This window comes from Protomyctophum parallelum (assembly GCF_964188405.1).
Source record: "Protomyctophum parallelum genome assembly, chromosome: 17".
NCBI lineage: Eukaryota > Metazoa > Chordata > Actinopteri > Myctophiformes > Myctophidae > Protomyctophum > Protomyctophum parallelum.
In genome coordinates, this window is record NC_139719.1 from 16543537 (window position 1) to 16566068 (window position 22532).

Consider the following 22532-nt stretch of genomic DNA (forward strand, 5'->3'; position numbering starts at 1 on the left):
CTCCATGTCTCTCTCTCTGTCTCTCTCCGTCTCTCTCCGTCTCTCTCTCTCTCTACTCCTCTTTATCCTCTCTTCCTCCTTACTCTCTCTGTCTTATCATGCCTCTCTCCTTCACGTCCACCCCCTCCCTCCTTTTGGAGCAATCTGACATCTCCCTCTCCTCTCCTCTCCTCTCCTCTCCTCTCCTCTCCTCTCCTCTCCTCTCCTCTCCTCTCCTCTCCTCTCCTCTCCCTCTCCTCTCCTCTCCTCTCCTCTCCTCTCCTCTCCTCTCCTCTCCTCTCCTCTCCTCTCCTCTCCTCTCCTCTCCTCTCCTCTCCTCTCCTCTCCTCTCCTCTCCTCTCCTCTCCTCTCCTCTCCTCTCCTCTCCTCTCCTCTCCTCTCTTTCCTCTCCTCCCTCTCCTCTCCTCTCCTCACGTTTCCATCCTCTTCTCACCTTTGCCTCTCCACCTTCCCTCTTCTCCTCTCCTCTCATTTCCTCACCTTTCCCTCCTCTTCTCGCCTTTCCTCTCCCCTCCTCACCTCTCTCTCCTTTCCTCACCTTTCCTCACCTTTCCCTCCTCTTCTCGCCCTTTCCTCTCCCCTCCTCTCCTCTCCTCTCCTTTCCTCACCTTTCCCTCCTCTTCTCGCCTTTCCTCTCCCCTCCTCACCTCTCCTCTCCTTTCCTCACCTTTCCCTCCCCTCCCCTCCTCTCCTCTTCCCTCCTTCACACCTATTTTTGAGTGTGCCAGTTTTTCCAAAATTCTCATTGTTCTTTATTTCCCAAACAACACGAGCTATCCCCAAGCTCACAATGCATCGTGATAATAATATTAATAAATGTAATAATAATTACTTTATTTGTATAGCACCTTTCATGCATACAATGTAGCCCAAAGTACATTAAGATAATAATTAATAGGATGCCAAAAAACAACAAAAGCTAGAAGAGCAAGTCAAAGTAGGGCATAATAAAACAAATGAAATCAAAATGAAAACGATGCGAAGAATCATGGGTCTGTAACCCTATCGAGCTATTCTCACCGTGTGACACCAAATCAGAGACTGTCCCCCCTGCACGCACGCAGGGGGGACAGGGTCATAATAGTTATTTTGGCAGCTGGCACATGTGTATTAGGTCTCAGTGCTGCAGCGACTGTTGACGAGTCACCTTTCATCTGTCTGAGATGAGGACGGCATGTCGATCCCCATCTCAATCATCCAGATACACGCACACACACACACACACACACACACACGGCACACACACGGCACACACACGCACACACGGCACACAAACACAAGACACAAAGGCACCACAGATCAAAGTGTCCCAAATGACCAAATGTCCACGCTAGAGTAATTAATTTGGGAATGACATCTGCTGCAGCCGCCTCGGGTCTATTATTTCCAGAGAGGCGATGACAGTGCAGCAGTGGTAGCCTTATGGTGTCAGAACGCAGTGTCACCTTGTCCCCTCCCCTTGTAGCACATGTCTTTCAAATATCTGGGCGTTTCATCCCAATTTTTGCAATTTTACCTCTCACCATCACTCCATCATGAGGCTATGGTGGTAGAATTACAGATCTGCTATTTTTGAGCAGAGAGCCAGGTGACAGTCCCCCATCCCCCCTCCCATCTCTCTCTCTCTCTCTCACTGTGTTGCCTGTCCACAAGGTAACGCCACAAACGCGGAGGTGTGGACGAGTGGCCTCTTTGTGACCCCGTCAGAGCAGGTCCAGATATCCCAGAGGGACATCGGTCAGTGTGACATCTTTGTTGTCGGGCTGATAGGTGTCATCTCCGACCACTCCAGTTCCACTGCTCCCGTTGCTGTCCTCCCCGTCTCACCGTTTGTCTTTTTGTGTGAGCGGGGCATAGACGCCGGAGAAAGGGTATGAATGTCCCCGCACTATTGAGGAATGAATGGTTTATTAACCGGCCGCCGATGGTCTCTCTAGCAGCGTTCCCATGTTGTTTTGCGCAATCGTCGTCGTGTATTGGCTGCCGTTGCATGCTTCTACACGAAACCAAACACTGACCGCCATGCCGTCAGTGGTGATAATAATAATAATAATGTCCCCACACTTTTAGGTCTGACGGCGCCACTGGAGTAGGTGGGCCGAGCAACGTGGGCGGTTCACCGTCTGTCCCTTGTGTGAGCAGGGGACAACGTGGTCCGTTTGTTGTCTGTCCCTTGTGTGAGCAGGGGACAACGTGGTCGGTTTGTTGTTTGTCCCTTGTGTGAGCAGCGGGCAACGTGGTCGGTTTGCTGTTTGTCCCTTGTGTGAGCAGCGAGCAACGTGGTCGGTTGTTGTTTGTCCCTTGTGTGAGCAGCGGGCAACGTGGTCGGTTTGCTGTTTGTCCCTTGTGTGAGCAGCGGGCAACGTGGTCGGTTTGCTGTTTGTCCCTTGTGTGAGCAGCGGGCAACGTGGTCGGTTTGTTGTTTGTCCCTTGTGTGAGCAGCGGGCAACGTGGTCGGTTTGCTGTTTGTCCCTTGTGTTAGCAGCGGGCAACGTGGTCGGTTTGCTGTTTGTCCCTTGTGTGAGCAGCGGCAACGTGGTCGGTTTGCTGTTTGTCCCTTGTGTGAGCAGGGGACAACGTGGTCGGTTTGTTGTTTGTCCCTTGTGTGAGCAGGGGACAACGTGGTCGGTTTGTTGTTTGTCCCTTGTGTGAGCAGCGGGCAACGTGGTCGGTTTGCTGTTTGTCCCTTGTGTGAGCAGCGGACAACCGTGGTCGGTTTGCTGTTTGTCCCTTGTGTGAGCAGGGGACAACGTGGTCGGTTTGCTGTTTGTCCCTTGTGTGAGCAGCGGGCAACGTGGTCGGTTTGCTGTTTGTCCCTTGTGTGAGCAGGGGACAGCGTGGTCGGTTTGCTGTCTGTCCCTTGTGTGAGCAGGTTAGAGCGTGCAGAGACAAGCAAACATTTAGGGGACGTTTCCTGCCCCTCGTCCTCTGCCGCACTGCGACGTGTTTTGAGCTTGTAGATCGGCTATTTTTGGTGCACAACATCTGCTCGAAAACCCAAGTATACCTCTGGCTTTTTGTAGGTTCTTTTTAATAGCTTTTTTGGAGAGGAATGTAGGCAGATTTTTACTGGGGGCCAATTTTGAATTGCAGCCGTCCCGTAGGTGCCCTTTGAGAGCGTTTTTTTCTTTCTTTTTTTTTTTTTTACTCTTTATTTTAGGATTTTCGAATATGCAAGACAGACAAAAAAGACAAACAAGACATACACTAGGACAGAAACATCAACAGTAAAAAAAAAAAAAAAAAACTGAGTAAAAACAAAAAGACAAAAAAAACAAAAAAACAAGAGGTCATGGGGATGTACAACAGCAGCAATACATATTACAGGTTTTTGGGTTCGTTACATTCAATGACAACCGGAAGGACACCACCCATATTCACTCCACATCCACCCCCCCCCCCCAGCTAAGTACTCTGTCCATTTCTCCCATCTTCTTTCACCCAGCTCTTTTTTTCAGTCTTAACGAATAGGTCATCACTCATCTGTCTTTGAGAGCGGTTTTGAAGGAGTACACACCCTAAGCACTCTGCTATCAGCTCTCACTTCCACTTTGAAAAAAACCAATGCATCTTTTCAAGAGACAGACACTTTAGGAAATTGAAAAATATTTTCTTGTCTAAACCCTGGTTTGTTTTTTTGGTCTCGGTTGTCAAGTGACGTTCAAGTGCCGTGTTCTGTTCAAGAAATAAATTGTCCACGGCTTGTTGTGTTTGCAATTTGGTGAATGATGTGGAATCCGGTATTATTTGCACGTATGCATTTCGAACCGAGCAAGACCCAAACACAAGAGGTCAGAAGTTAAGACCTGCCTCTCAGATGCTGGGGTCATGTATTTGCAAAAGGTATCTTTGCTGTGTTGTTGACATTTCCTTAACCACTTAATCCCTACTGAATATACTTTGTTGTACAACAACAAAAAATCGGTGCATGCTCAAAACACGTCGCATCGCAGCGTGTTGTGAGCTTGTAGATCTGGTATGTTTAACATTTTTGGAAAGGTTTTTAACATTATTGCTTTTGATCATGCTTACCCCTTGGAAAAAACTCTCTCTGTACCCCTTCTTGCCAACTGTTTATTTCGATTGACGCTACAGCGATTGATATGGCTACTAAGCAGCAGAACGATATTGTTTAGATAGCGTGTTATTTAGAGTTTAGACAGATGTTGGGTTCATTGTTTAACTGGTATCCTAGTTTCTTTCAGGCCAGTATGTGATGCATTTATGTGATTTCACCTGTTCTTTGATAGAGTTCAATAAAACACTTTATTGTTGCTCTGAATAAGTGTTTGGTAATGGCTCTGCTAAAGGCGTACTAAAACGCTGCTGTGATTGATAACTATCATGCTCTGATGAAGGCTGCATAGCCCAAACGCGTAAGCGTTCCTTTTTAATGTGTGTGCCAACTAAGAAAGAAATGGAAATGGAAATGTGAGTACTTTGTCCGCCATTTGTAATTTTTTGGATGTGCTACCTTTTTGGAATTGTTTTAATTCCTATTCCTTTGATGTGATTGTAAGATGTTTGTTTGTTTTTGGTGTTTTTCAGATACCAGGACATGAGGAGACAGATTGGCTTTGAAATCAGGGATATGTGGTACAATCTAGGTAACGTATAAATATGCACCTTCTTCTCCTTCACACACGCTTTCACACATGCAGTCTCACGTTGCCCCTCACATGGTCCCAGTGGTGGAAGTACATTATTTATATAGATATTTTTACTTTACACGCATGTTTTTGTTTTTCTAGTGCATTGTTACGCGGACAGACTCCCGCATGCTACCAGCTGATACCGACAATAAGCCACTCCCGACCTATTTCTTCTTTAAAAAAAATTGCTGATCTACAAGCTCACTCTGCATCGCGACACGTTGTGAGCTTGTAGATTTTCAATTCTACTATATTGTTAGTATTGTGAGTATTGTTAGTATATTTTTATGCCAATACTTTTACTCAAGTAACAATTTGAATACAGACCTTTTACTTGTTATAACTGTGATTATAATAGTATAGTATTAGTAACATAATAGTCTCTGTCGGGGGAGAACCAAAACCTTTACTTTACATGATTCAAATTAAAAAAAAGCAAAAATAGCTGCAGCTTGACACGTGTCGCGCCACTTTTCCAGTTTGTAGCTATGTATGATGCTTTTGTGTGACGCTGTATGTACAGTATGATCAAGTATTGCAGGTCGTTGATTTACGAGAAAACACAATTCTTTTAAAGATGGAGATAAGAGGTTTCTGCCTCGATATCGGAGTTCTTCTTCTATCACTGCATGCTAGCAACCCATCTACAGAATGACTATTTTCTGGCTGGATTAATTCCCATGACCAGGTCTCAATAATCAGACCACACACACACACACACAGACACACACACACACACACACACACACACACACACATACTGCATTCTCTCAATGTTCCATTTTGTCTGATCGTGTTCCCTCTAAATGTTCTGGCTGTAATCACACGTCTTACGGAACGAACGAACAATGTCTCAGAATAGACAGAGAGAGGTGCTAATTGCTTTTTATGTTGACTGGTGTTTCCAGCCTCAGCTAGTCGTGTCATGAGGGGGAGAGAGAGAGAGAGGGAGAGAGAGAGAGGGAGGGAGGGAGAGAGAGAGAGAGAGAGAGAGAGAGAGAGAGAGAGGGAGAGAGAGAGAGAGAGAGAGCCGAGGCATTGTGGGATATGTTTGGTGTGTGTGCCCACGCCACGCGTTCCTTTTAGGTCGAAGTTGGATTGCACCTTCCACTTGTCTTAATTAGAGATTTTCAGTTTGAATCGGTTGATTCTCAACCTTTTTCATTCCAAGCTTATGCATTATGTTATGCTTTAGCTATTGAAAAATAGCAGATCTACAAGCTCATAGCGCGCCACCGAGTGGCGCGCTACGAGCTTGTAGGTCTGCTATTTTTGAAAATTCGAAAAACCACTGACATAGAAACATAACTTTTTCTGAAAACTGTCAGGATGTAGAAGACATTTTTAGAATCTGATCTCAGGTCAAAATGGGTTAATGCCCATGAAAGGACAACTCCTACCGCACAGTGTCGTGCTGTATAGGGACTAAAGTGGTAAGCATGTCTCATGTTTCATAAATGTTCAGTGCATTGATGTGTGTATTTCGCATCTCGCCCTATTAGGCCCGCACAAGATCAAGTTCATCCCGGAGATGGTGGGTCCCATCCTGGAGATGACGCTCGTCCCCGAGATCGAGCTGCGCAAGGCCACCATTCCCATCTTCTTCGACATGATGCAGTGCGAGTTCCACTTCACATGCAGCTTCCAGCGGGTTGGTATAGTTCCACTTCACATGCAGCTTCCAGCTGGTTGGTATATAGTTCCACTTCACATGCAGCTTCCAGCGGGTTGGTACTGTATAGTTCCACTTCACATGCAGCTTCCAGCGGGTTGGTATACAGTAGTTCCACTTCACATGCAGCTTCCAGCTGGTTGGTATATAGTTCCACTTCACATGCAGCTTCCAGCGGGTTGGTACTGTATAGTTCCACTTCACATGCAGCTTCCAGCGGGTTGGTATAGTTCCACTTCACGTGCAGCTTCCAGCTGGTTGGTATATAGTTCCACTTCACGTGCAGCTTCCAGCGGGTTGGTATATAGTTCCACTTCACATGCAGCTTCCAGCGGGTTGGTATAGTTCCACTTCACACGCAGCTTCCAGCGGGTTGGTATATAGTTCCACTTCACATGCAGCTTCCAGCGGGTTGGTATATAGTTCCACTTCACATGCAGCTTCCAGCGGGTTGGTATATAGTTCCACTTCACATGCAGCTTCCAGCGGGTTGGTATAGTTCCACTTCACATGCAGCTTCCAGCGGGTTGGTATAGTTCCACTTCACGTGCAGCTTCCAGCGGGTTGGTATATAGTTCCACTTCACGTGCAGCTTCCAGCGGGTTGGTATATAGTTCCACTTCACATGCAGCTTCCAGGGGGTTGGTATAGTTCCACTTCACATGCAGCTTCCAGTGGGTTGGTATAGTTCCACTTCACATGCAGCTTCCAGCGGGTTGGTACAGTATATAATTCCACTTCACGCGCAGCTTCCAGTGGGTTGGTATATAGTTCCACTTCACATGCAGCTTCCAGCGGGTTGGTATATCACCATGACAGTCACAACGACTCGGTTTGCCAGGCGAGAGGCGCTGTTCGCTGTGTGAAATTCGACTGGGCAGAAGCGTTTCCGAATTCCCATTGTGCGGCAGTTATATGACGTTGTTTACATAATGAAAGGCGGACCGGCGACTCAACCGTAACTGTATATAATATTGAATGCCAACTTGTAATCTTTAGGGGCATTTACTGTACATTTTAGCTGCCGGACGTCTAAAATCTAGTCACAAGCTCTTGTTAATGCTTTTCTTTTGGTTCAGAATTTATAGAACCCACTGACACAGTTTCACGTCTGAAATGTTTCCAGAAAAATAGCAGAGCTACAATATCACACGATGTGAGCAACAATCTGTTTTATTCTCCGGATAGGAGAATAGAGAGCTGGGGAAACAACGGCAGAGAGAGGAGAAGACATGCTAAGATATAAGACAGGAGCTCGGGGTCAAGGGTCAAGGCTGCTCACGTACATCATGTGGTCTGTGAACCCATGTTCTCCTAAACTGAACTAGTAGAGAAGTACCTAAACATTACATTATTAAACAGAGCCTAAACTTAATTAACCACAACAGATAAGTCCCCCCCCCCCCCAAAAAAAAAAGAAATGCAAAGATTATTCAAAATCTTCAGTTTTCAAAGAAGCTTGCATTCACCCAAATGACACACTGTAAGCTTGTAGATTTTATTGCAAACATATAATGGATAAAGTTGTTAAAATGATGAACTACTTTTGAACCCCCTGAGCCGAGCCTGAGCTCCCCCGGAGCCGGATGGGAGCCATGGGGTTCCCGGTTCGATACCGAGCTCCCCCAGAGTCTGCGTCTTTAAGTGTCCTTGAGCAAGACACTGGACCACTAATTGCTCCCGATGTGCTGGTTGGTGCCTTGCACGGTTTCCCGTATGAATGGGTGAATGTAATGCACAATCTATATGTAAAGCACTTTGGATAGAAGCGCTTGGATAAAAAGATAACGGTGCTATATAAATGCACCATTTACCACTTTGAGAATCAATGCCTACCGTAAAGACCTTTTAAAGAGAGTTAATAACACCTCATTCCGTGCAGGTAATTGTAATGTTGGACGTGTATAGCGAGCAGTAGAGTGCTGGGGTCCAGTGATAAATGGCTGCTGATAGCGTATCACTGGAGTCGGACTACAGTGATAAGCATCTGCTGATAAGATCCCAAGGTCTTTATGTGGTTGCAAAGGAGAGGAGACAGGAGAGTCACGTTGTAGTCACTGACCTGCATGATGTCCTGGTGGCTTATAGCTCGCTGGTCAGTGACGTCGTCTCTGTGGGGGAGGGGCCCCGGGGCTCGAGCCCCCATGAATGAATCAGTGACGTCGTCTCTGTGGGGGCGGGGCGCCGGGGCTCCAGCCCCCATGAATGCTAATATGGTGGCTTTTGTTTTAACCCATTCAGGCCTGACGTCGAAATAAATAAATAAAATCTTCCAAATCATGACCATTTTCGGAAAGATTTGAGGCACATTTTAACGATTTTTTTTCAAGCACTATGAGCTTGTAGATCTGCTATTTTTCAATAGCTAAACCTGCCAGGTATAAAAGATGCATACAGTACTTGTTCACAATTAAACCTACCAGCCAAGAAGAGATGGGGGGGGGGGGGGGGGGGGGGGGGGGGGCAGGCCCCCGTCGTGACAATTATAAGAACTCTTCGTCTCTGTCGCTCAAACCTTTTACATTGTCATTTGTCCTTTGTCAGGACCCCCCCCCCCCCCCCCCCCCCGGTTAAATATCGATGTGTCTACTTTTTTATTTTCTTTGATAAATCCAGGGCTATTGAACACCCTGGGTGTTAGAAATATTGAACCAAAGGAACAGTAAAAAGTGCTTCTGACTAAACCTCTTTGATCCTCAAACTGTCGCTCAAACCAGTGTGTATATTTATCGACTCTCTTTCTCTCCCTCGCGACACCCCTCTGCTCTCATTTTTCATACTCTTCTGTAAGTAGCCTATACTTTGACAGCAATACTTTTGTACTTTTGCAAACTTTTACTTGTAACTTATAGTGTTTTTTATTTATTTCTCTATTGCTACTTTTACTTTCCGTCCGTGTTTGATGGCCGCCTCAATGCTTTTCCAATGGAAGTCATGTGGTTTCACCAAACACTCCCCCCATCAAACACACGTGTTTGATGGGGGGGGGGGGTGCATTCAAACACTTGTGTTTGAAGAAAAAGATTGTGCCATTTTATCATGATTATTAGTGAGGACCTATGAAGATAGGTTGAAAAGTGGCGAAGTGGTCCTTTAAGTAAAAGTTCCGAGTACTGGATCGTGCTGCGATAGAAACACTGCGAGCGTGGGAGAGAGAGAGGGAGAGGGAGGAGAGAGGAGAGAGGAGAGAGGAGAGAGAGAGAGAGAGAGAGAGGAGAGAGAGAGAGAGAGGAGAGAGGAGAGGAGAGAGAGGAGAGAGAGGAGAGAGAGAGAGAGAGAGAGAGAGAGAGAGCGAGGGAGCGAGAGAGGAGAGAGAGAGGAGAGAGAGAGAGGGCGTTTAATGAATTGAAAAATGATCCAGGGCTGATTATTTACGGCTGCTTTCTGGTGTCTAATTGCAGTTTGAGAACGAGATCATCACCAAGCTGGATCACGAGGTGGAGGGGGGCCGCGGAGACGAGCAGTACAAAGTTCTCTTTCAGAAAATGTAAGTGCTGATTAACCCGTTTAGCCCCTTCGCTCTGAAATATATTTATATTCAAAGATTTGTGCCACATTTTCATGATTTTTTTAAAATAGCAGACCTACAAGCTCGTAGCGCGCCACTTGGTGGCGCGCTATGAGCTTGTAGATCTGCTATTTTTCAATAGCTAAAGTATACCATAATGCTTAAAACACCAAAAGGGGTTCCCGCCCAGAATGGGTTAACCCATTTACACCGGCGGTAAAGCATCTGGGTCGTGCTATAGATTTGAGCCGAAAATAACATTATTTTATATATAGCGTGTCACTTTTTTGCAGCGCTCCGAGATTGTAGATCGGCTGTTTATGAAAAATCGTGAACTTTTTCTGCAAATCTTTGAATATATATATGTTTTAACTCAAACCTTTGCTTCTCTGGAACAACATATTTTGAGATGGGGGTCGGCGGCCAAATACATATAGGTTTGGGCGTCCTTGACATGATATAGTGATGAACGCTATTACAGAAACATACATAACAAAAAAAAAAAATTCAGAAAAGTGTTAGGATTTAGAAGACGTGTGTGTGGAATCGACCTCGGGTCTTAACGGGTTAACCCATTCAGGCCTGACCTCGAAATTAAAAAAGAATCTTCTAAATCCTTTTTTTTTTTTCAAAAATAGCAGACCTACAAGCTCATATGAGCTCGTAGATCTGCTATTTTTCAATAGCTAAAGCATAACATAATGCTCCCGCCCAAAATGGCTTAATGGCCTGGATTAGCGCCTGAGCCGTGCTGACAACTTAGATAATGCTAATTGCGACATGAGGAAAAGATGCAAAAAGAAATATATAATCACAGCTTGGCACCCGTGATCACCCCACTCCACTTCCACATGCTCTCAGGCTCTCCGTCAGATGCCAGCATGATGCTCTGTTTGGCACACTGTTTTTCTCTCTTCAACAACATGTTTGTGACGTTGGGTGTGCTTGTATTGCTACGGTATACTTGTGAGAGCCAAATGTCTGATTATAAGAAGACATTGACATCGTGGCGGTCGCCTCACAACGAAAACTCTTGTTTTACTTAAAGGGATTGTGACATTAAAAAAAAAAGGTTTTGGAATTGTTCTTATTTTTCTAAGCTCAAATGGACCCAAAAAACATGAACTTTTAACATTCAGTAGATTTTCTGTGATCTGGGGTTTTCTGGCTCAAACAGGTGCTCTGATTTGCCGGCAGATTGTGATGTAAGATCCTGCAAATCCCATATATGTCAATGGGATTTGTCAGCAGATGTCACTGTTTTCACTGTGTTGCCTGTTTTTATTGTAGCTCAAAAGGCTTCCAAACCCCAAAGAAAACTTCAGACCACAGAAAATCCACTGAATGTTCAAAGTTCAGTTTTTTTGGGTGTAATTGAGGTCATAAAACCTAAAAGAAATAAGAAAAATAAATGAATATGAATGTCATAAAACCTTTAATTAACAGTTTGACTGTTTTTTACGATTAACCCGCATTTTAATCAACCCCCCTTCACTGCCGAGATTGTTGTATTACCTTTAGAGCATACGCTGAATTATTTGGGCTTTTAATCCGCGAAAATCCATCAAAAAAAGCTCCCGTGGTTTGTTATGATCTGTGTGTAGCATCCACCATCTTGGTGCACCCGGAAGACGCACACAAGATTGGTTTCAATGAGGCGTTGCACTCAATGCATTTCCATTGGCCTCAATTTCCCAGAAGCCCTAGCAGCCCACAGCATGTGACGATTTCCGGTTTCGTCATCACATCGAAGGCATCCAGTCTCATACTCCGCGACGAAGACGGATTTTCTTTTGATTCATTACATTACGGCGGATTAAACACATAAAACAAAAGGCGGGTATGTCCGATACGGCAGCGACATTAACCTGGAGTAATCCATTCGCGGCACGGAAACTGTTAACGTGTTTTTCATGAAATCCCATCATGGCGCCAGGAGGAGTGCCTTTTATATGTTTTGGGGATTTGTATTAATTCATAATCATCTAAGATCTAATAAGGGTCCATTTGGTTACCAACTCTCCATTATTCTTTGCTGGGGACCACCTGGAACCTCCTCAAGGACCACCGGTGGTCCCCGGACCACTGGTTGAAAACCACTGGTTTAGGAAACATAGCTTTTTCATATTGTATATTTTTTTGCATATTTTCCTATAATGCCTCATTTGCATATTTAAATGTACAATTTCAGAGAACTTGTAATAAAATAAATAATTGTCTTCATGTGTGTGTGTGTGTGTGTATGTGTGTGTATGTGTGTGTGCGTGCGTGTGTGCGCGCTGCAGCTTGCTGGAGCACTGCAGGAAGCACATGTACCTGGCCAAGAGCGGAGAGAACTTTGTGACGCTGGTGGTCCGTCTGCTGGAGAGGCTGCTGGACTACAGAACCATCATGCACGACGAGAACAAGGAGAACCGCATGAGCTGCACCGTCAATGTGCTGGTGAGACCGCACGCACGCACACACACACACACACACACACACACACACACACACACACATGCACGCACATACCTTTATGAGCTGCACCGTCAATTTGCTGGTGAGACCTGACACACACACACACACACACATAACACATCACGACCCGCACACAACGCATCATGACCTCCCTGAACTTCCTGCCCTGATGCTGACATTTATAAACCAAGATGAACATTAAACCTGCTGAAATAGACCTGTAATTGGTCGTCCCCTGTTGTCACTATCAGGGGACTAACACTGTCATTGTCTGTCCCCTGTCACTGTCACATTAACCTTCTAATGGCTAAACAGTTTTGTTTAATTGAAATATATTCTAATTTAAATTCCCTGCCAAGGACGTAATAAAAAAACCATTACCATTTATCTCTGAGAAATTTGGCACCACTAGACGAAGTCGCTAAAACATGCGTGCACTCGAGAAGCCGTATCTCTGACAGGATTAACCTTATCGCACCGGGAGAAAATAACTGTCTAAGTGGAAGAGACCCACTTGCGGGCGGGTCGTGACGACCCATAATATTCTGTGATTTTTCAAAGGTTATATAGTGAAAAAAAACTCTCTGGATTCTGGCAGCAATCCAGACAATGATTTATTATTGGCAATGGATGAGTTGAGTCCATCGATGGAAGTAAATCGTAAATGTATTCATTCATTTTACTCACCTTCACTTAGGTTATAAAGCATTAAAGTAGTAAAGGATATTATCATTACAATCTTAGTGTTCTGTAAATTATTTGGGGTCCCTCTATAGCGATGACCTGCTCAGAGCCCACTGCATTGCCGCACTGCATTGTTTATATATATCGTGCTTTAGCACCACTAAAAAGGAGCTAAAAACGACTCCAGCACCGGCAATGCACAGCGAGTAGCTTTGAACACACACACACACACACACACACACACACACACACACACACACATAAACACTTAGAATAATGCAAACTGACGTGGGATTGCTTGTGTCAATGCTTTCGACAGGCACTATTGACAGGTCATTATAGAACATCGAGCCTGATTTACACACACACGTGTGACACAGCAAATATATCGGATCCACAAGCTCTTAATGTGAGTGCAGTGCGTCACGTTTGGAGCTTGTAGATCTGCAATCTTTCCTGCAGCACTCACAACTTAGTATTCCTCAGGCTTTATACAAGCTGCCCGCAAGGCTTTGCTTTTTATCACTGCAATCGGGGCGGAAACCTTGTATCTCCTTATTTCAACTTTTTATGTCTGTCTGTCTGTTTGTTTGTTTTTTTCGTAAATGAATGCCCTGCTTCATTATATGCGGGAGTGTCACACGTACTGCGTCGCGTTGTGAGCTTGTAGATCGGCTATTTTTAATATTTAACCCATTTTGGGTGGGAACCCCTTTTGGTGTTAGCATCATGTCATGCTTTAGCTATTGAAAAATAGCAGATCTACAAGCTCATACGAGCTATGAGCTTGTAGGTCTGCTATTTTTTTTAAAGCGAAAAACCACTGACATAGAAACATAGCTTTTTCAGAAAACTGTCAGGATGTAGAAGACATTTTTAGAATCTGATCTCAGGTCAGAATGGGTTAAAAAAAAGGTTTGTAAATAGGAATGCTTTTGCACATGCAAGGTTTCCGCGCGACATCGACGATATGCAATAGCTGTCAATAAAAGCAGGACATGATGGCAGGTGCCGACGACGAGACGATAAACGGACCGCCGGGGAATGTCAGAATGCATTATGCGCATTATCTCAGAGAGACTCACCCGGGAGGTCCTCTATTTTGTGAGATGACATTTCATCTGGGAACGGGGAAAGGTCAATAGTCTGTACTGCGGAGCCCAAAATAAACGGGCTGAAAGGGAGGGTAGGAAAAGTGGGCTACCTTCAGTACCTGTGATTATATTCAACATTTTAGTCTGACTGAGACATATTGACCGTTGCCGCGGCCTGTGGAAAAATTGACTTTTTTTCACCGCAGCGCCCTGGAGAGGCATGTGATGTCTTACTACCGTGTTGCAGCAGCACAGAAAACTCTGGAGAATTAATTTAAAGGGGTATTGTTTTTGTAAAAAGAAAAGAAAAAAGGGTTAAATAGCTAGAGTGTTTGTTCAGCTTGCAGAACAGGAGTCTCTCCAAATGCACTTTCAGGTCAGGAAACCAATTTCAAGGGGGCAGGGTGTCGGTAGCTCTGTCCCCTCACAGCTAGAAGGTCCCGGGTTCAAGGGGGCAGGGTGTCGGTAGCTCTGTCCCCTCACAGCTAGAAGGTCCCGGGTTCAAGGGGGCAGGGTGTCGGTAGCTCTGTCCCCTCACAGCTAGAAGGTCCCGGGTTCAAGGGGGCAGGGTGTCGGTAGCTCTGTCCCCTCACAGCTAGAAGGTCCCGGGTTCAAGGAGGCAGGGTGTCGGTAGCTCTGTCCCCTCACAGCTAGAAGGTCCCGGGTTCAAGGGGGCAGGGTGTCGGTAGCTCTGTCCCCTCACAGCTAGAAGGTCCCGGGTTCAAGGGGGCAGGGTGTCGGTAGCTCTGTCCCCTCACAGCTAGAAGGTCCCGGGTTCAAGGGGGCAGGGTGTCGGTAGCTCTGTCCCCTCACAGCTAGAAGGTCCCGGGTTCAAGGGGGCAGGGTGTCGGTAGCTCTGTCCCCTCACAGCTAGAAGGTCCCGGGTTCAAGGGGGCAGGGTGTCGGTAGCTCTGTCCCCTCACAGCTAGAAGGTCCCGGGTTCAAGGGGGCAGGGTGTCGGTAGCTCTGTCCCCTCACAGCTAGAAGGTCCCGGGTTCAAGGGGGCAGGGTGTCGGTAGCTCTGTCCCCTCACAGCTAGAAGGTCCCGGGTTCAAGGGGGCAGGGTGTCGGTAGCTCTGTCCCCTCACAGCTAGAAGGTCCCGGGTTCAAGGGGGCAGGGTGTCGGTAGCTCTGTCCCCTCACAGCTAGAAGGTCCCGGGTTCAAGGGGGCAGGGTGTCGGTAGCTCTGTCCCCTCACAGCTAGAAGGTCCCGGGTTCAAGGGGGCAGGGTGTCGGTAGCTCTGTCCCCTCACAGCTAGAAGGTCCCGGGTTCAAGGGGGCAGGGTGTCGGTAGCTCTGTCCCCTCACAGCTAGAAGGTCCCGGGTTCAAGGGGGCAGGGTGTCGGTAGCTCTGTCCCCTCACAGCTAGAAGGTCCCGGGTTCAAGGGGGCAGGGTGTCGGTAGCTCTGTCCCCTCACAGCTAGAAGGTCCCGGGTTCAAGGGGGCAGGGTGTCGGTAGCTCTGTCCCCTCACAGCTAGAAGGTCCCGGGTTCAAGGGGGCAGGGTGTCGGTAGCTCTGTCCCCTCACAGCTAGAAGGTCCCGGGTTCAAGGGGGCAGGGTGTCGGTAGCTCTGTCCCCTCACAGCTAGAAGGTCCCGGGTTCAAGGGGGCAGGGTGTCGGTAGCTCTGTCCCCTCACAGCTAGAAGGTCCCGGGTTCAAGGGGGCAGGGTGTCGGTAGCTCTGTCCCCTCACAGCTAGAAGGTCCCGGGTTCAAGGGGGCAGGGTGTCGGTAGCTCTGTCCCCTCACAGCTAGAAGTTCCCGGGTTCCATTCTTTCCGGGGTGCTGTGGGTGCTGGGGGCGTGTTCTCTCCTCTCCGTCAGTTCCTATACCCTAGGTGGGGTTGGCAATGGGGCCTTTGCACCACATTTTCACAACCTTTTCGTAGCGCGCCACCGAGTGGCGCAACGCGCACTACGAGCTTGTAGGTCTGCTATTTTTCAATAGCTAAATTATGACATAATGTTTAAAACACCAAATGGGGTTCCCGCCCAAAATGGGTTAAAATCAATGGACACTAGTGAGGCGAAATTGAAAACAAGTTATCTTTTTTCCCCTATAGAACTTCTACAAGGAGATCGAGAGGGAGGAGATGTACATTCGGTAAGTTATACGTTACTGATGATCTTATGTTAATTAAATCTATAAGGCAGCAATCACATATTCTTGCAACACGATGGCTGCCTTGCATGAATATATTTAGCATGAAATGTACCTTACTCCATCCACCTTACATCCACACGTCAACGTGAAAATAAGGTATGAAAATGAGCCAAAAATACGTGACAGATTTTGTTGTCAATTGTTGTTTTAGAGCTGTGTTCATGTGAAGGACCCCATGTATTTGACCACGGGCCACACTAGAGTATTATAATTCATTTTTGAAGGAAAATTGATACATTTATTATTAGTTATCTATATATCATGTAATATCCACACGTGAGGTGACAAAACATTAAACTTTGACATCCACAATCCACAGTGTGCGACAACTACATTACCCATAAACCCTCTGTCCTCTCCTGCAGCTACCTGTACAAACTCTGTGACCTCCACAAGGAGTGTGACAACTACATTACCCATAAACCCTCTGTCCTCTCCTGCACCTACCTGTACAAACTGTGACCTCCACAATGTAGTGTGACAACTACATTACCCATAAACCCTCTGTCCTCTCCTGCAGCTACCTGTACAAACTCTGTGACCTCCACAAGGAGTGTGACAACTACATTAACCATAAACCCTCTGTCCTCTCCTGCAGCTACCTGTACAAACTGTGTGACCTCCACAAGGAGTGTGACAACTACATTACCCATAAACCCTCTGTCCTCTCCTGCAGCTACCTGTACAAACTCTGTGACCTCCACAAGGAGTGTGACAACTACATTACCCATAAACCCTCTGTCCTCTCCTGCAGCTACCTGTACAAACTCTGTGACCTCCACAAGGAGTGTGACAACTACACCGAGGCTGCCTACACACTGCTGCTGCACGCCAAGCTGCTGAAGGTACGCACCAGGGGGGCAGTCAGACAGATATTTTGTGAAGCCACAAGGAAATCGGGATTTCCTGAAAGTTCATATAATGGCCTGTTGTGGCGCTGTCATTGGGCCCAAAAAAACCCATAGCCCCATAGAAGTCCATGTATTTTGGCCCAACTTCACCTAGAATGTATTACCTTAACAAACATGGTCATGAATACTTTTTGCTTCCAGTCACTAGTTTAAAGTCTCATTTCTAATGTCATAATAATGGAATGGAATAATGGAAAATTATGGTCCCATTTATAAAAAGAATGACCATAAAGTTGCGTATGTTCTGAGGGGCGTGGCTACCGTTACAGTCTATGAACGGGATCCCCCACCCACTTGAGTCAAAATAAAACCAACAAAGAAGAAGGGGGGAAGTCCCGCCTCGTTGTCTGGGCCAGCCAATGGGCCAGCTGGGCCCAAACGGATCTAGAAAGATGGCGACTTAGGGCCGATTCATACTCCTATTTTAGAGCCGAATAAAAGTCGGTTCGGCTCTGTAGAGCCTACAATTTGACGTCATTTGAGGTTCGGGGGGGCGGGTACCGTCCTAAAGTCGGCTCTTTGGTGCTACTGAAAATTCCTGACGAGCCGAAATCATTTCGGCACTACAGTGCCGAAGCAGCGGTAAAATAGGAGTATGAATCGGCCCTTACAATTCAAGGACTGACAGGCTTCATTTTACGTTCATGTTAGACCCGGGGAACCCTTTGTCCATATTTTTACAGTCTATGGTACGCACGCATGCACGCACACACGCACAGTTCATACTAGGGTTGTCCCGATGTGATCAGAAATCGGCTCTGATCACATGATTTTCAAAAGATCGGAATCGGATTTTTAATTGTCAAATGGAATTCTCAAGAAAGATGTAAAAGCAATGAGATTTTGTAAAAACTCTTGTGTTTTTGCTAGTTGTTTTCCTTCTGGTCCCAGTCAGAGATCATCAAACAAAAAAACTGCTCATCCAGAATTCTATCCTCAGAGATCCTATCAGTGATCTGGCTCTGCATTTCCTCAACAAAATGAAGAAACAAACAAACAAAAAAACATGTTTATATTACTCCTAAACATTTTGCCAAACATCACACACAGTCCTATCCTCCTGGTGGAGACCTGTGCCCAGAAGGGCACTTTTTCTAGTTATTTTGTGATTCCATGCTTTCATAGAAAGAAAACAACAACACAATGACAGTCATTCTAATAAAAGTATAGTCACATTTTGCCTTTCAATAATTGAAAGGCAACACAACAGTCTAGACTAGAGTGACAAACATTAGGATATTTGCTATTGTGATATGGCATAAGATTTTTTTGGGGCTTTTGTGCCTTTATTGATAGTTACAGGAAAGAGGGAGGGAGAGAGGGGGAGAGACACGCAGCGAGTGTCGTCGTGAACGAGACTCGAACACGCGGCGCGCTGTCAGGCCAGAGCCTATATGTGGCATGCGCCTGGACCGCTAGGCCAGCGGGCTCCCCCCTCTACAAATGCATTGGAATTCTGTTGTAGGCTGCTCTAATAGCCCAATCAGAAATCAGTTCACATTGAAATACTACTATCAGACTTTATTTCAGGCTGTTTTCAAGCCTTATAAACTTACAGAAACTATATGCATAGCCTACGGTACAAAATAAACGTTTGATTGATTCATTACAGTTGATTAGACAGACAAGCAATATTTATAGTGCTGGATCACAGAAACGAGACGGTGAGATGCGCTGATGATATGAATATGCGCGACATAGCATATGGTGTGAGGTCAAATGCAATAATGTGAAATGTGATAGTCAGTAAATAAAATATGGTACCGAAACTATGCACAATGTAGGTTGCATTCATTTATTCATCATTATACCACAAGTCATCTCATTGACTAAGAAAGGAAAGAGGCTGCACAGCTCGTAGTCACGATGCTATAAACTTTATTATTCCAACGTTTCGGCAAACAGGCTGCCTTCTGCAGGGTATATTGAAAACAGCCTGAAATAAAATAAAAACATGATCCGGATTAGAAAGAGCTGGCGGTATTTATATGCCAGAATAGGCTGTGGAACAATCCACAGCAGCAGGCTATAATGCCGGTTTAGCGTGCCCTCCGAACCGTCAGGATAATTGATTAATTTGTGTCATCACCACCTTACATAATTATGCTATAAAGATGGCGTGTATAGTCAACATTTATTTCTATCTATTGAGCTATGCGCTTGGTGGAAACAATGCGCCAGTCAGTCAACACACCATATTTCACCATTTATTTTCGGCAGAAATAGAGTCAGACATTGTTATTTCTGCAAACCGCATATAACAAATATAACCTCTAAAACAACATTCAGTCTACATGTTGTGAGTATAGCCTACATTTGTATACACATGAGGAATTAGTTGGAATGTAACATTTAGAAGACAATGGCAAGCCGTCAACGGGTGCAGGGAGAGGTGGGAAGGTCATTGGACGAGTGGGGGAGAGAGAGTGGCCAATCAAATCACACGATAAACACATCTTGACCTTTCAGCAGTCATGATTGTAGTAGGTGAGATGAGGTCAGACATGCTGGTGTTAAGCCATTTTGACCTGAGATCAGATTCTAAAAATGTCTTCTACATCCTGACAGTTCTCTGAAACAGCTATGTTTCTATGTCAGTCGTTCTTCGATGTTTCAAAAATAGCAGACCATAGATCTGCTATTTTTCAATAGCTAAAGCATAACATAATGCTAACACCAAAAGGGGTTCCCGCCCAACATATGAGCTTGTAGGTCTGCTATTTTTGAAGAATCGTGAAAATATTTATTTCAGAAAACTGGAGGATTTAGAATATCTTTGTTAAATTTCGAGGTCAGGCCTAAATGGGCTAATAGTGAAAAGCTGAGATGAAGGCAGCCATGTGAGGTCGATACCGCGGCTACCTCAAGTGATCCTATTGTCAGAGTCTGGGATCACATGATGAGATGGCTCGCCAAGATGCCTTGGCTCTGAGGTGGCATCAATGCCAGGTCGCCGTGACACCTTACCTTCTATGGAGCCTTCCTTTGTGTCCTTATTAGAGGTCAGGTCGCCGTGACACCTTACCTTCTATGGAGCCTTCCTTTGTATCCTTATTAGAGGTCAGGTCGCCGTGACACCTTACCTTCTATGGAGCCTTCCTTTGTATCCTTATTAGAGGTCAGGTCGCCGTGACACCTTACCTTCTATGGAGCCTTCCTTTGTATCCTTATTAGAGGTCAGGTCGCCGTGACACCTTACCTTCTATGGAGCCTTCCTTTGTATCCTTATTAGAATGATACTCAGGGCAGGATTCCATTTGTAAAAAAGAAAAAAAGTCTGGTGGAAACCCATTATACTTTTCAGGATTCAGGGGCAAAAGTAGCAGATCTACAAGCTCGAATCATCTTGCTTCGCGGCACCTTTCGTGCTTGTGGATCTGCTATACTTGTGATGCTTTTGTGTGCTGTAGTGTGATCACACTGTAGTGTGATCAAGTAGGGGCTTTAATTTAAGATATGGAGATAAGAGGTTTCCCTACATACTCTGATATATCGACCTGCTTCTTTCCCCCGCTCTGCACCACATACACAAACAGTACATGTGCAATTTAATTGTTAAATTGAAATAATAACAGAGCAGAGAACCGACAGAGATCCCACCCTGAGTGCAAGCAATCTTGCGACAGTACAGTGGTATAACCTCGGACACCACATTATCACATTGTGAAAAAAGACTATTGAAGTCCACAATCCACATGCCCTCAGCCCTTTCCTTCTTCATATCGGACACGCTACCTTGGATTGGTCAGTAGACTGTATGAGATTGTGTTGGATGATATAGTGTGTATACCTGGTGGAACACACCGCATGCGTCCTTGGTATCTAATAGAAGTGCACGACTGCAGAGAGACATATTGTGTTGTAACCCTCCACCGTGACGTCCAGCATGGATCACATACAGGACTGCATGCCTACAGAATATCTATTATATTCCGTCGCTTGTTGCTGTCGGACGGAATCCTTGCATCTCCATTTTCCAGCTTTTCATAGCTTTTCATACGTGTTGCGTAGGTGTGAGGTCAAATGCGAGATAGTCCGTGAATAAAATATGGTACAGAAACTATGCACAATGTAGGATGCATTCATTTATTCATCATTATACCGCACAAGTCATTTCATTGAAAACAGCCTTAGGCACAGCTCGTAGTCACGATCCTATAAACTTTATTATTCCAACATTTCGGCAAATTTTGGTCGTCCTTGTACTACTTGTATTACTAAATATTATATTTTTTTGGCAAAAATAGCCGATTTTGCTCTGTTTTTTATAAATATTAAACTAATGAAAAGTACCAACGGGCATGTGACTAAATAATAACTACGTTGGATCCATAGAAACACGGGTTACCTCATTTCTTGAAAGGTAACAGATTTATTTGGACACACACGTTTTGAACCATATGGTAAATAAATGTCCTTGCTTGAATCGTGAATAGATAAAATAAAAAACATCTTCTGAAACGATGCATCGGATGCTCCAGGCTCGCTATACCAGGTGTTGCTGTCAAACCTTATATATATACGGTATATGCCACCATCTGCAAAAAACAACTATATACAAATAAACAGACGCTGTACACTAGGTTCCTGGAGCGTGTACACAGATATTGGAGTGATTTCCCTTTTTGGCTTTTATCCCAAATCGCTCCCACCCGTCTCTCGTCTGTGTTTGCATAAAACAGCTGAACACTTCAGCAGCATTCAACCTATATTTTTCCTCCCACACAGAAAATAGTCACAAAATTGTTGTTGTTGTTGTTGTTGTTGTTATTATTAGTTTAATTCCACTCAACTGTGGCGTTCCACTATGTTACAACGCTCAGACAGAGACACACACACACACACACACACACACACACACACACACACACACACACACAGCACACACAAAAGGACATGTGGGAAAGGGCTATTATTATACTGTAAAATTAGATTGATTTTATTCCATCACGACGGACACGGTCAAAGCCTTTCTTCTGGAATAAGCTGTGTCATGTCGTCTTTGCAAAAAGCGCCTCCCCTGACTGTGAACGATGACTAGCGTGATTCAGTGTACGTGTACGTGCGTGTCACCCGCCATTAATGATTTCATAAATAGGAGCCCTGGGAGGTGTGATGAGGCGCTTCTTTATAAAAGTCTGTTGAATCTTTAAAAAGCACCATATACATATATAGGCCCCTCCCGCTGGCGATGTGTCAGCATTTTGAAAAAGCTCGCTCTATCGACGCTGTCTGGATCGCTGGCCACTCCTGGATAAAAATGGATCCTTCTTTAACCGATTGCGTGCCGCGGGCCGGGCCCGGGCCAAGCCCCCGTGTAATGGAATCAATAGGCGAAGCCGTCGCTAGCCCCCCCCCCATTCACCATGTCATATGTAAATGTCCCCGG

The 22532-nt window shown here is 45.4% G+C and overlaps 1 protein-coding gene across 1 annotated transcript in view; it reads left to right on the forward strand.

Annotated features, from left to right (window-relative positions):
* dock1 (dedicator of cytokinesis 1) overlaps positions 1 to 22532 on the forward strand; it is a 459680-nt gene that overhangs the window by 348541 nt on the left and 88607 nt on the right. The window contains exons 32-37 of the mRNA XM_083788125.1: positions 4549 to 4607; positions 6155 to 6303; positions 9726 to 9811; positions 12118 to 12274; positions 16132 to 16172; positions 16987 to 17077. Of these exons, the coding sequence (XP_083644251.1) occupies positions 4549 to 4607; positions 6155 to 6303; positions 9726 to 9811; positions 12118 to 12274; positions 16132 to 16172; positions 16987 to 17077 (583 nt within the window). The remainder of the gene's footprint in view (positions 1 to 4548; positions 4608 to 6154; positions 6304 to 9725; positions 9812 to 12117; positions 12275 to 16131; positions 16173 to 16986; positions 17078 to 22532) is intronic.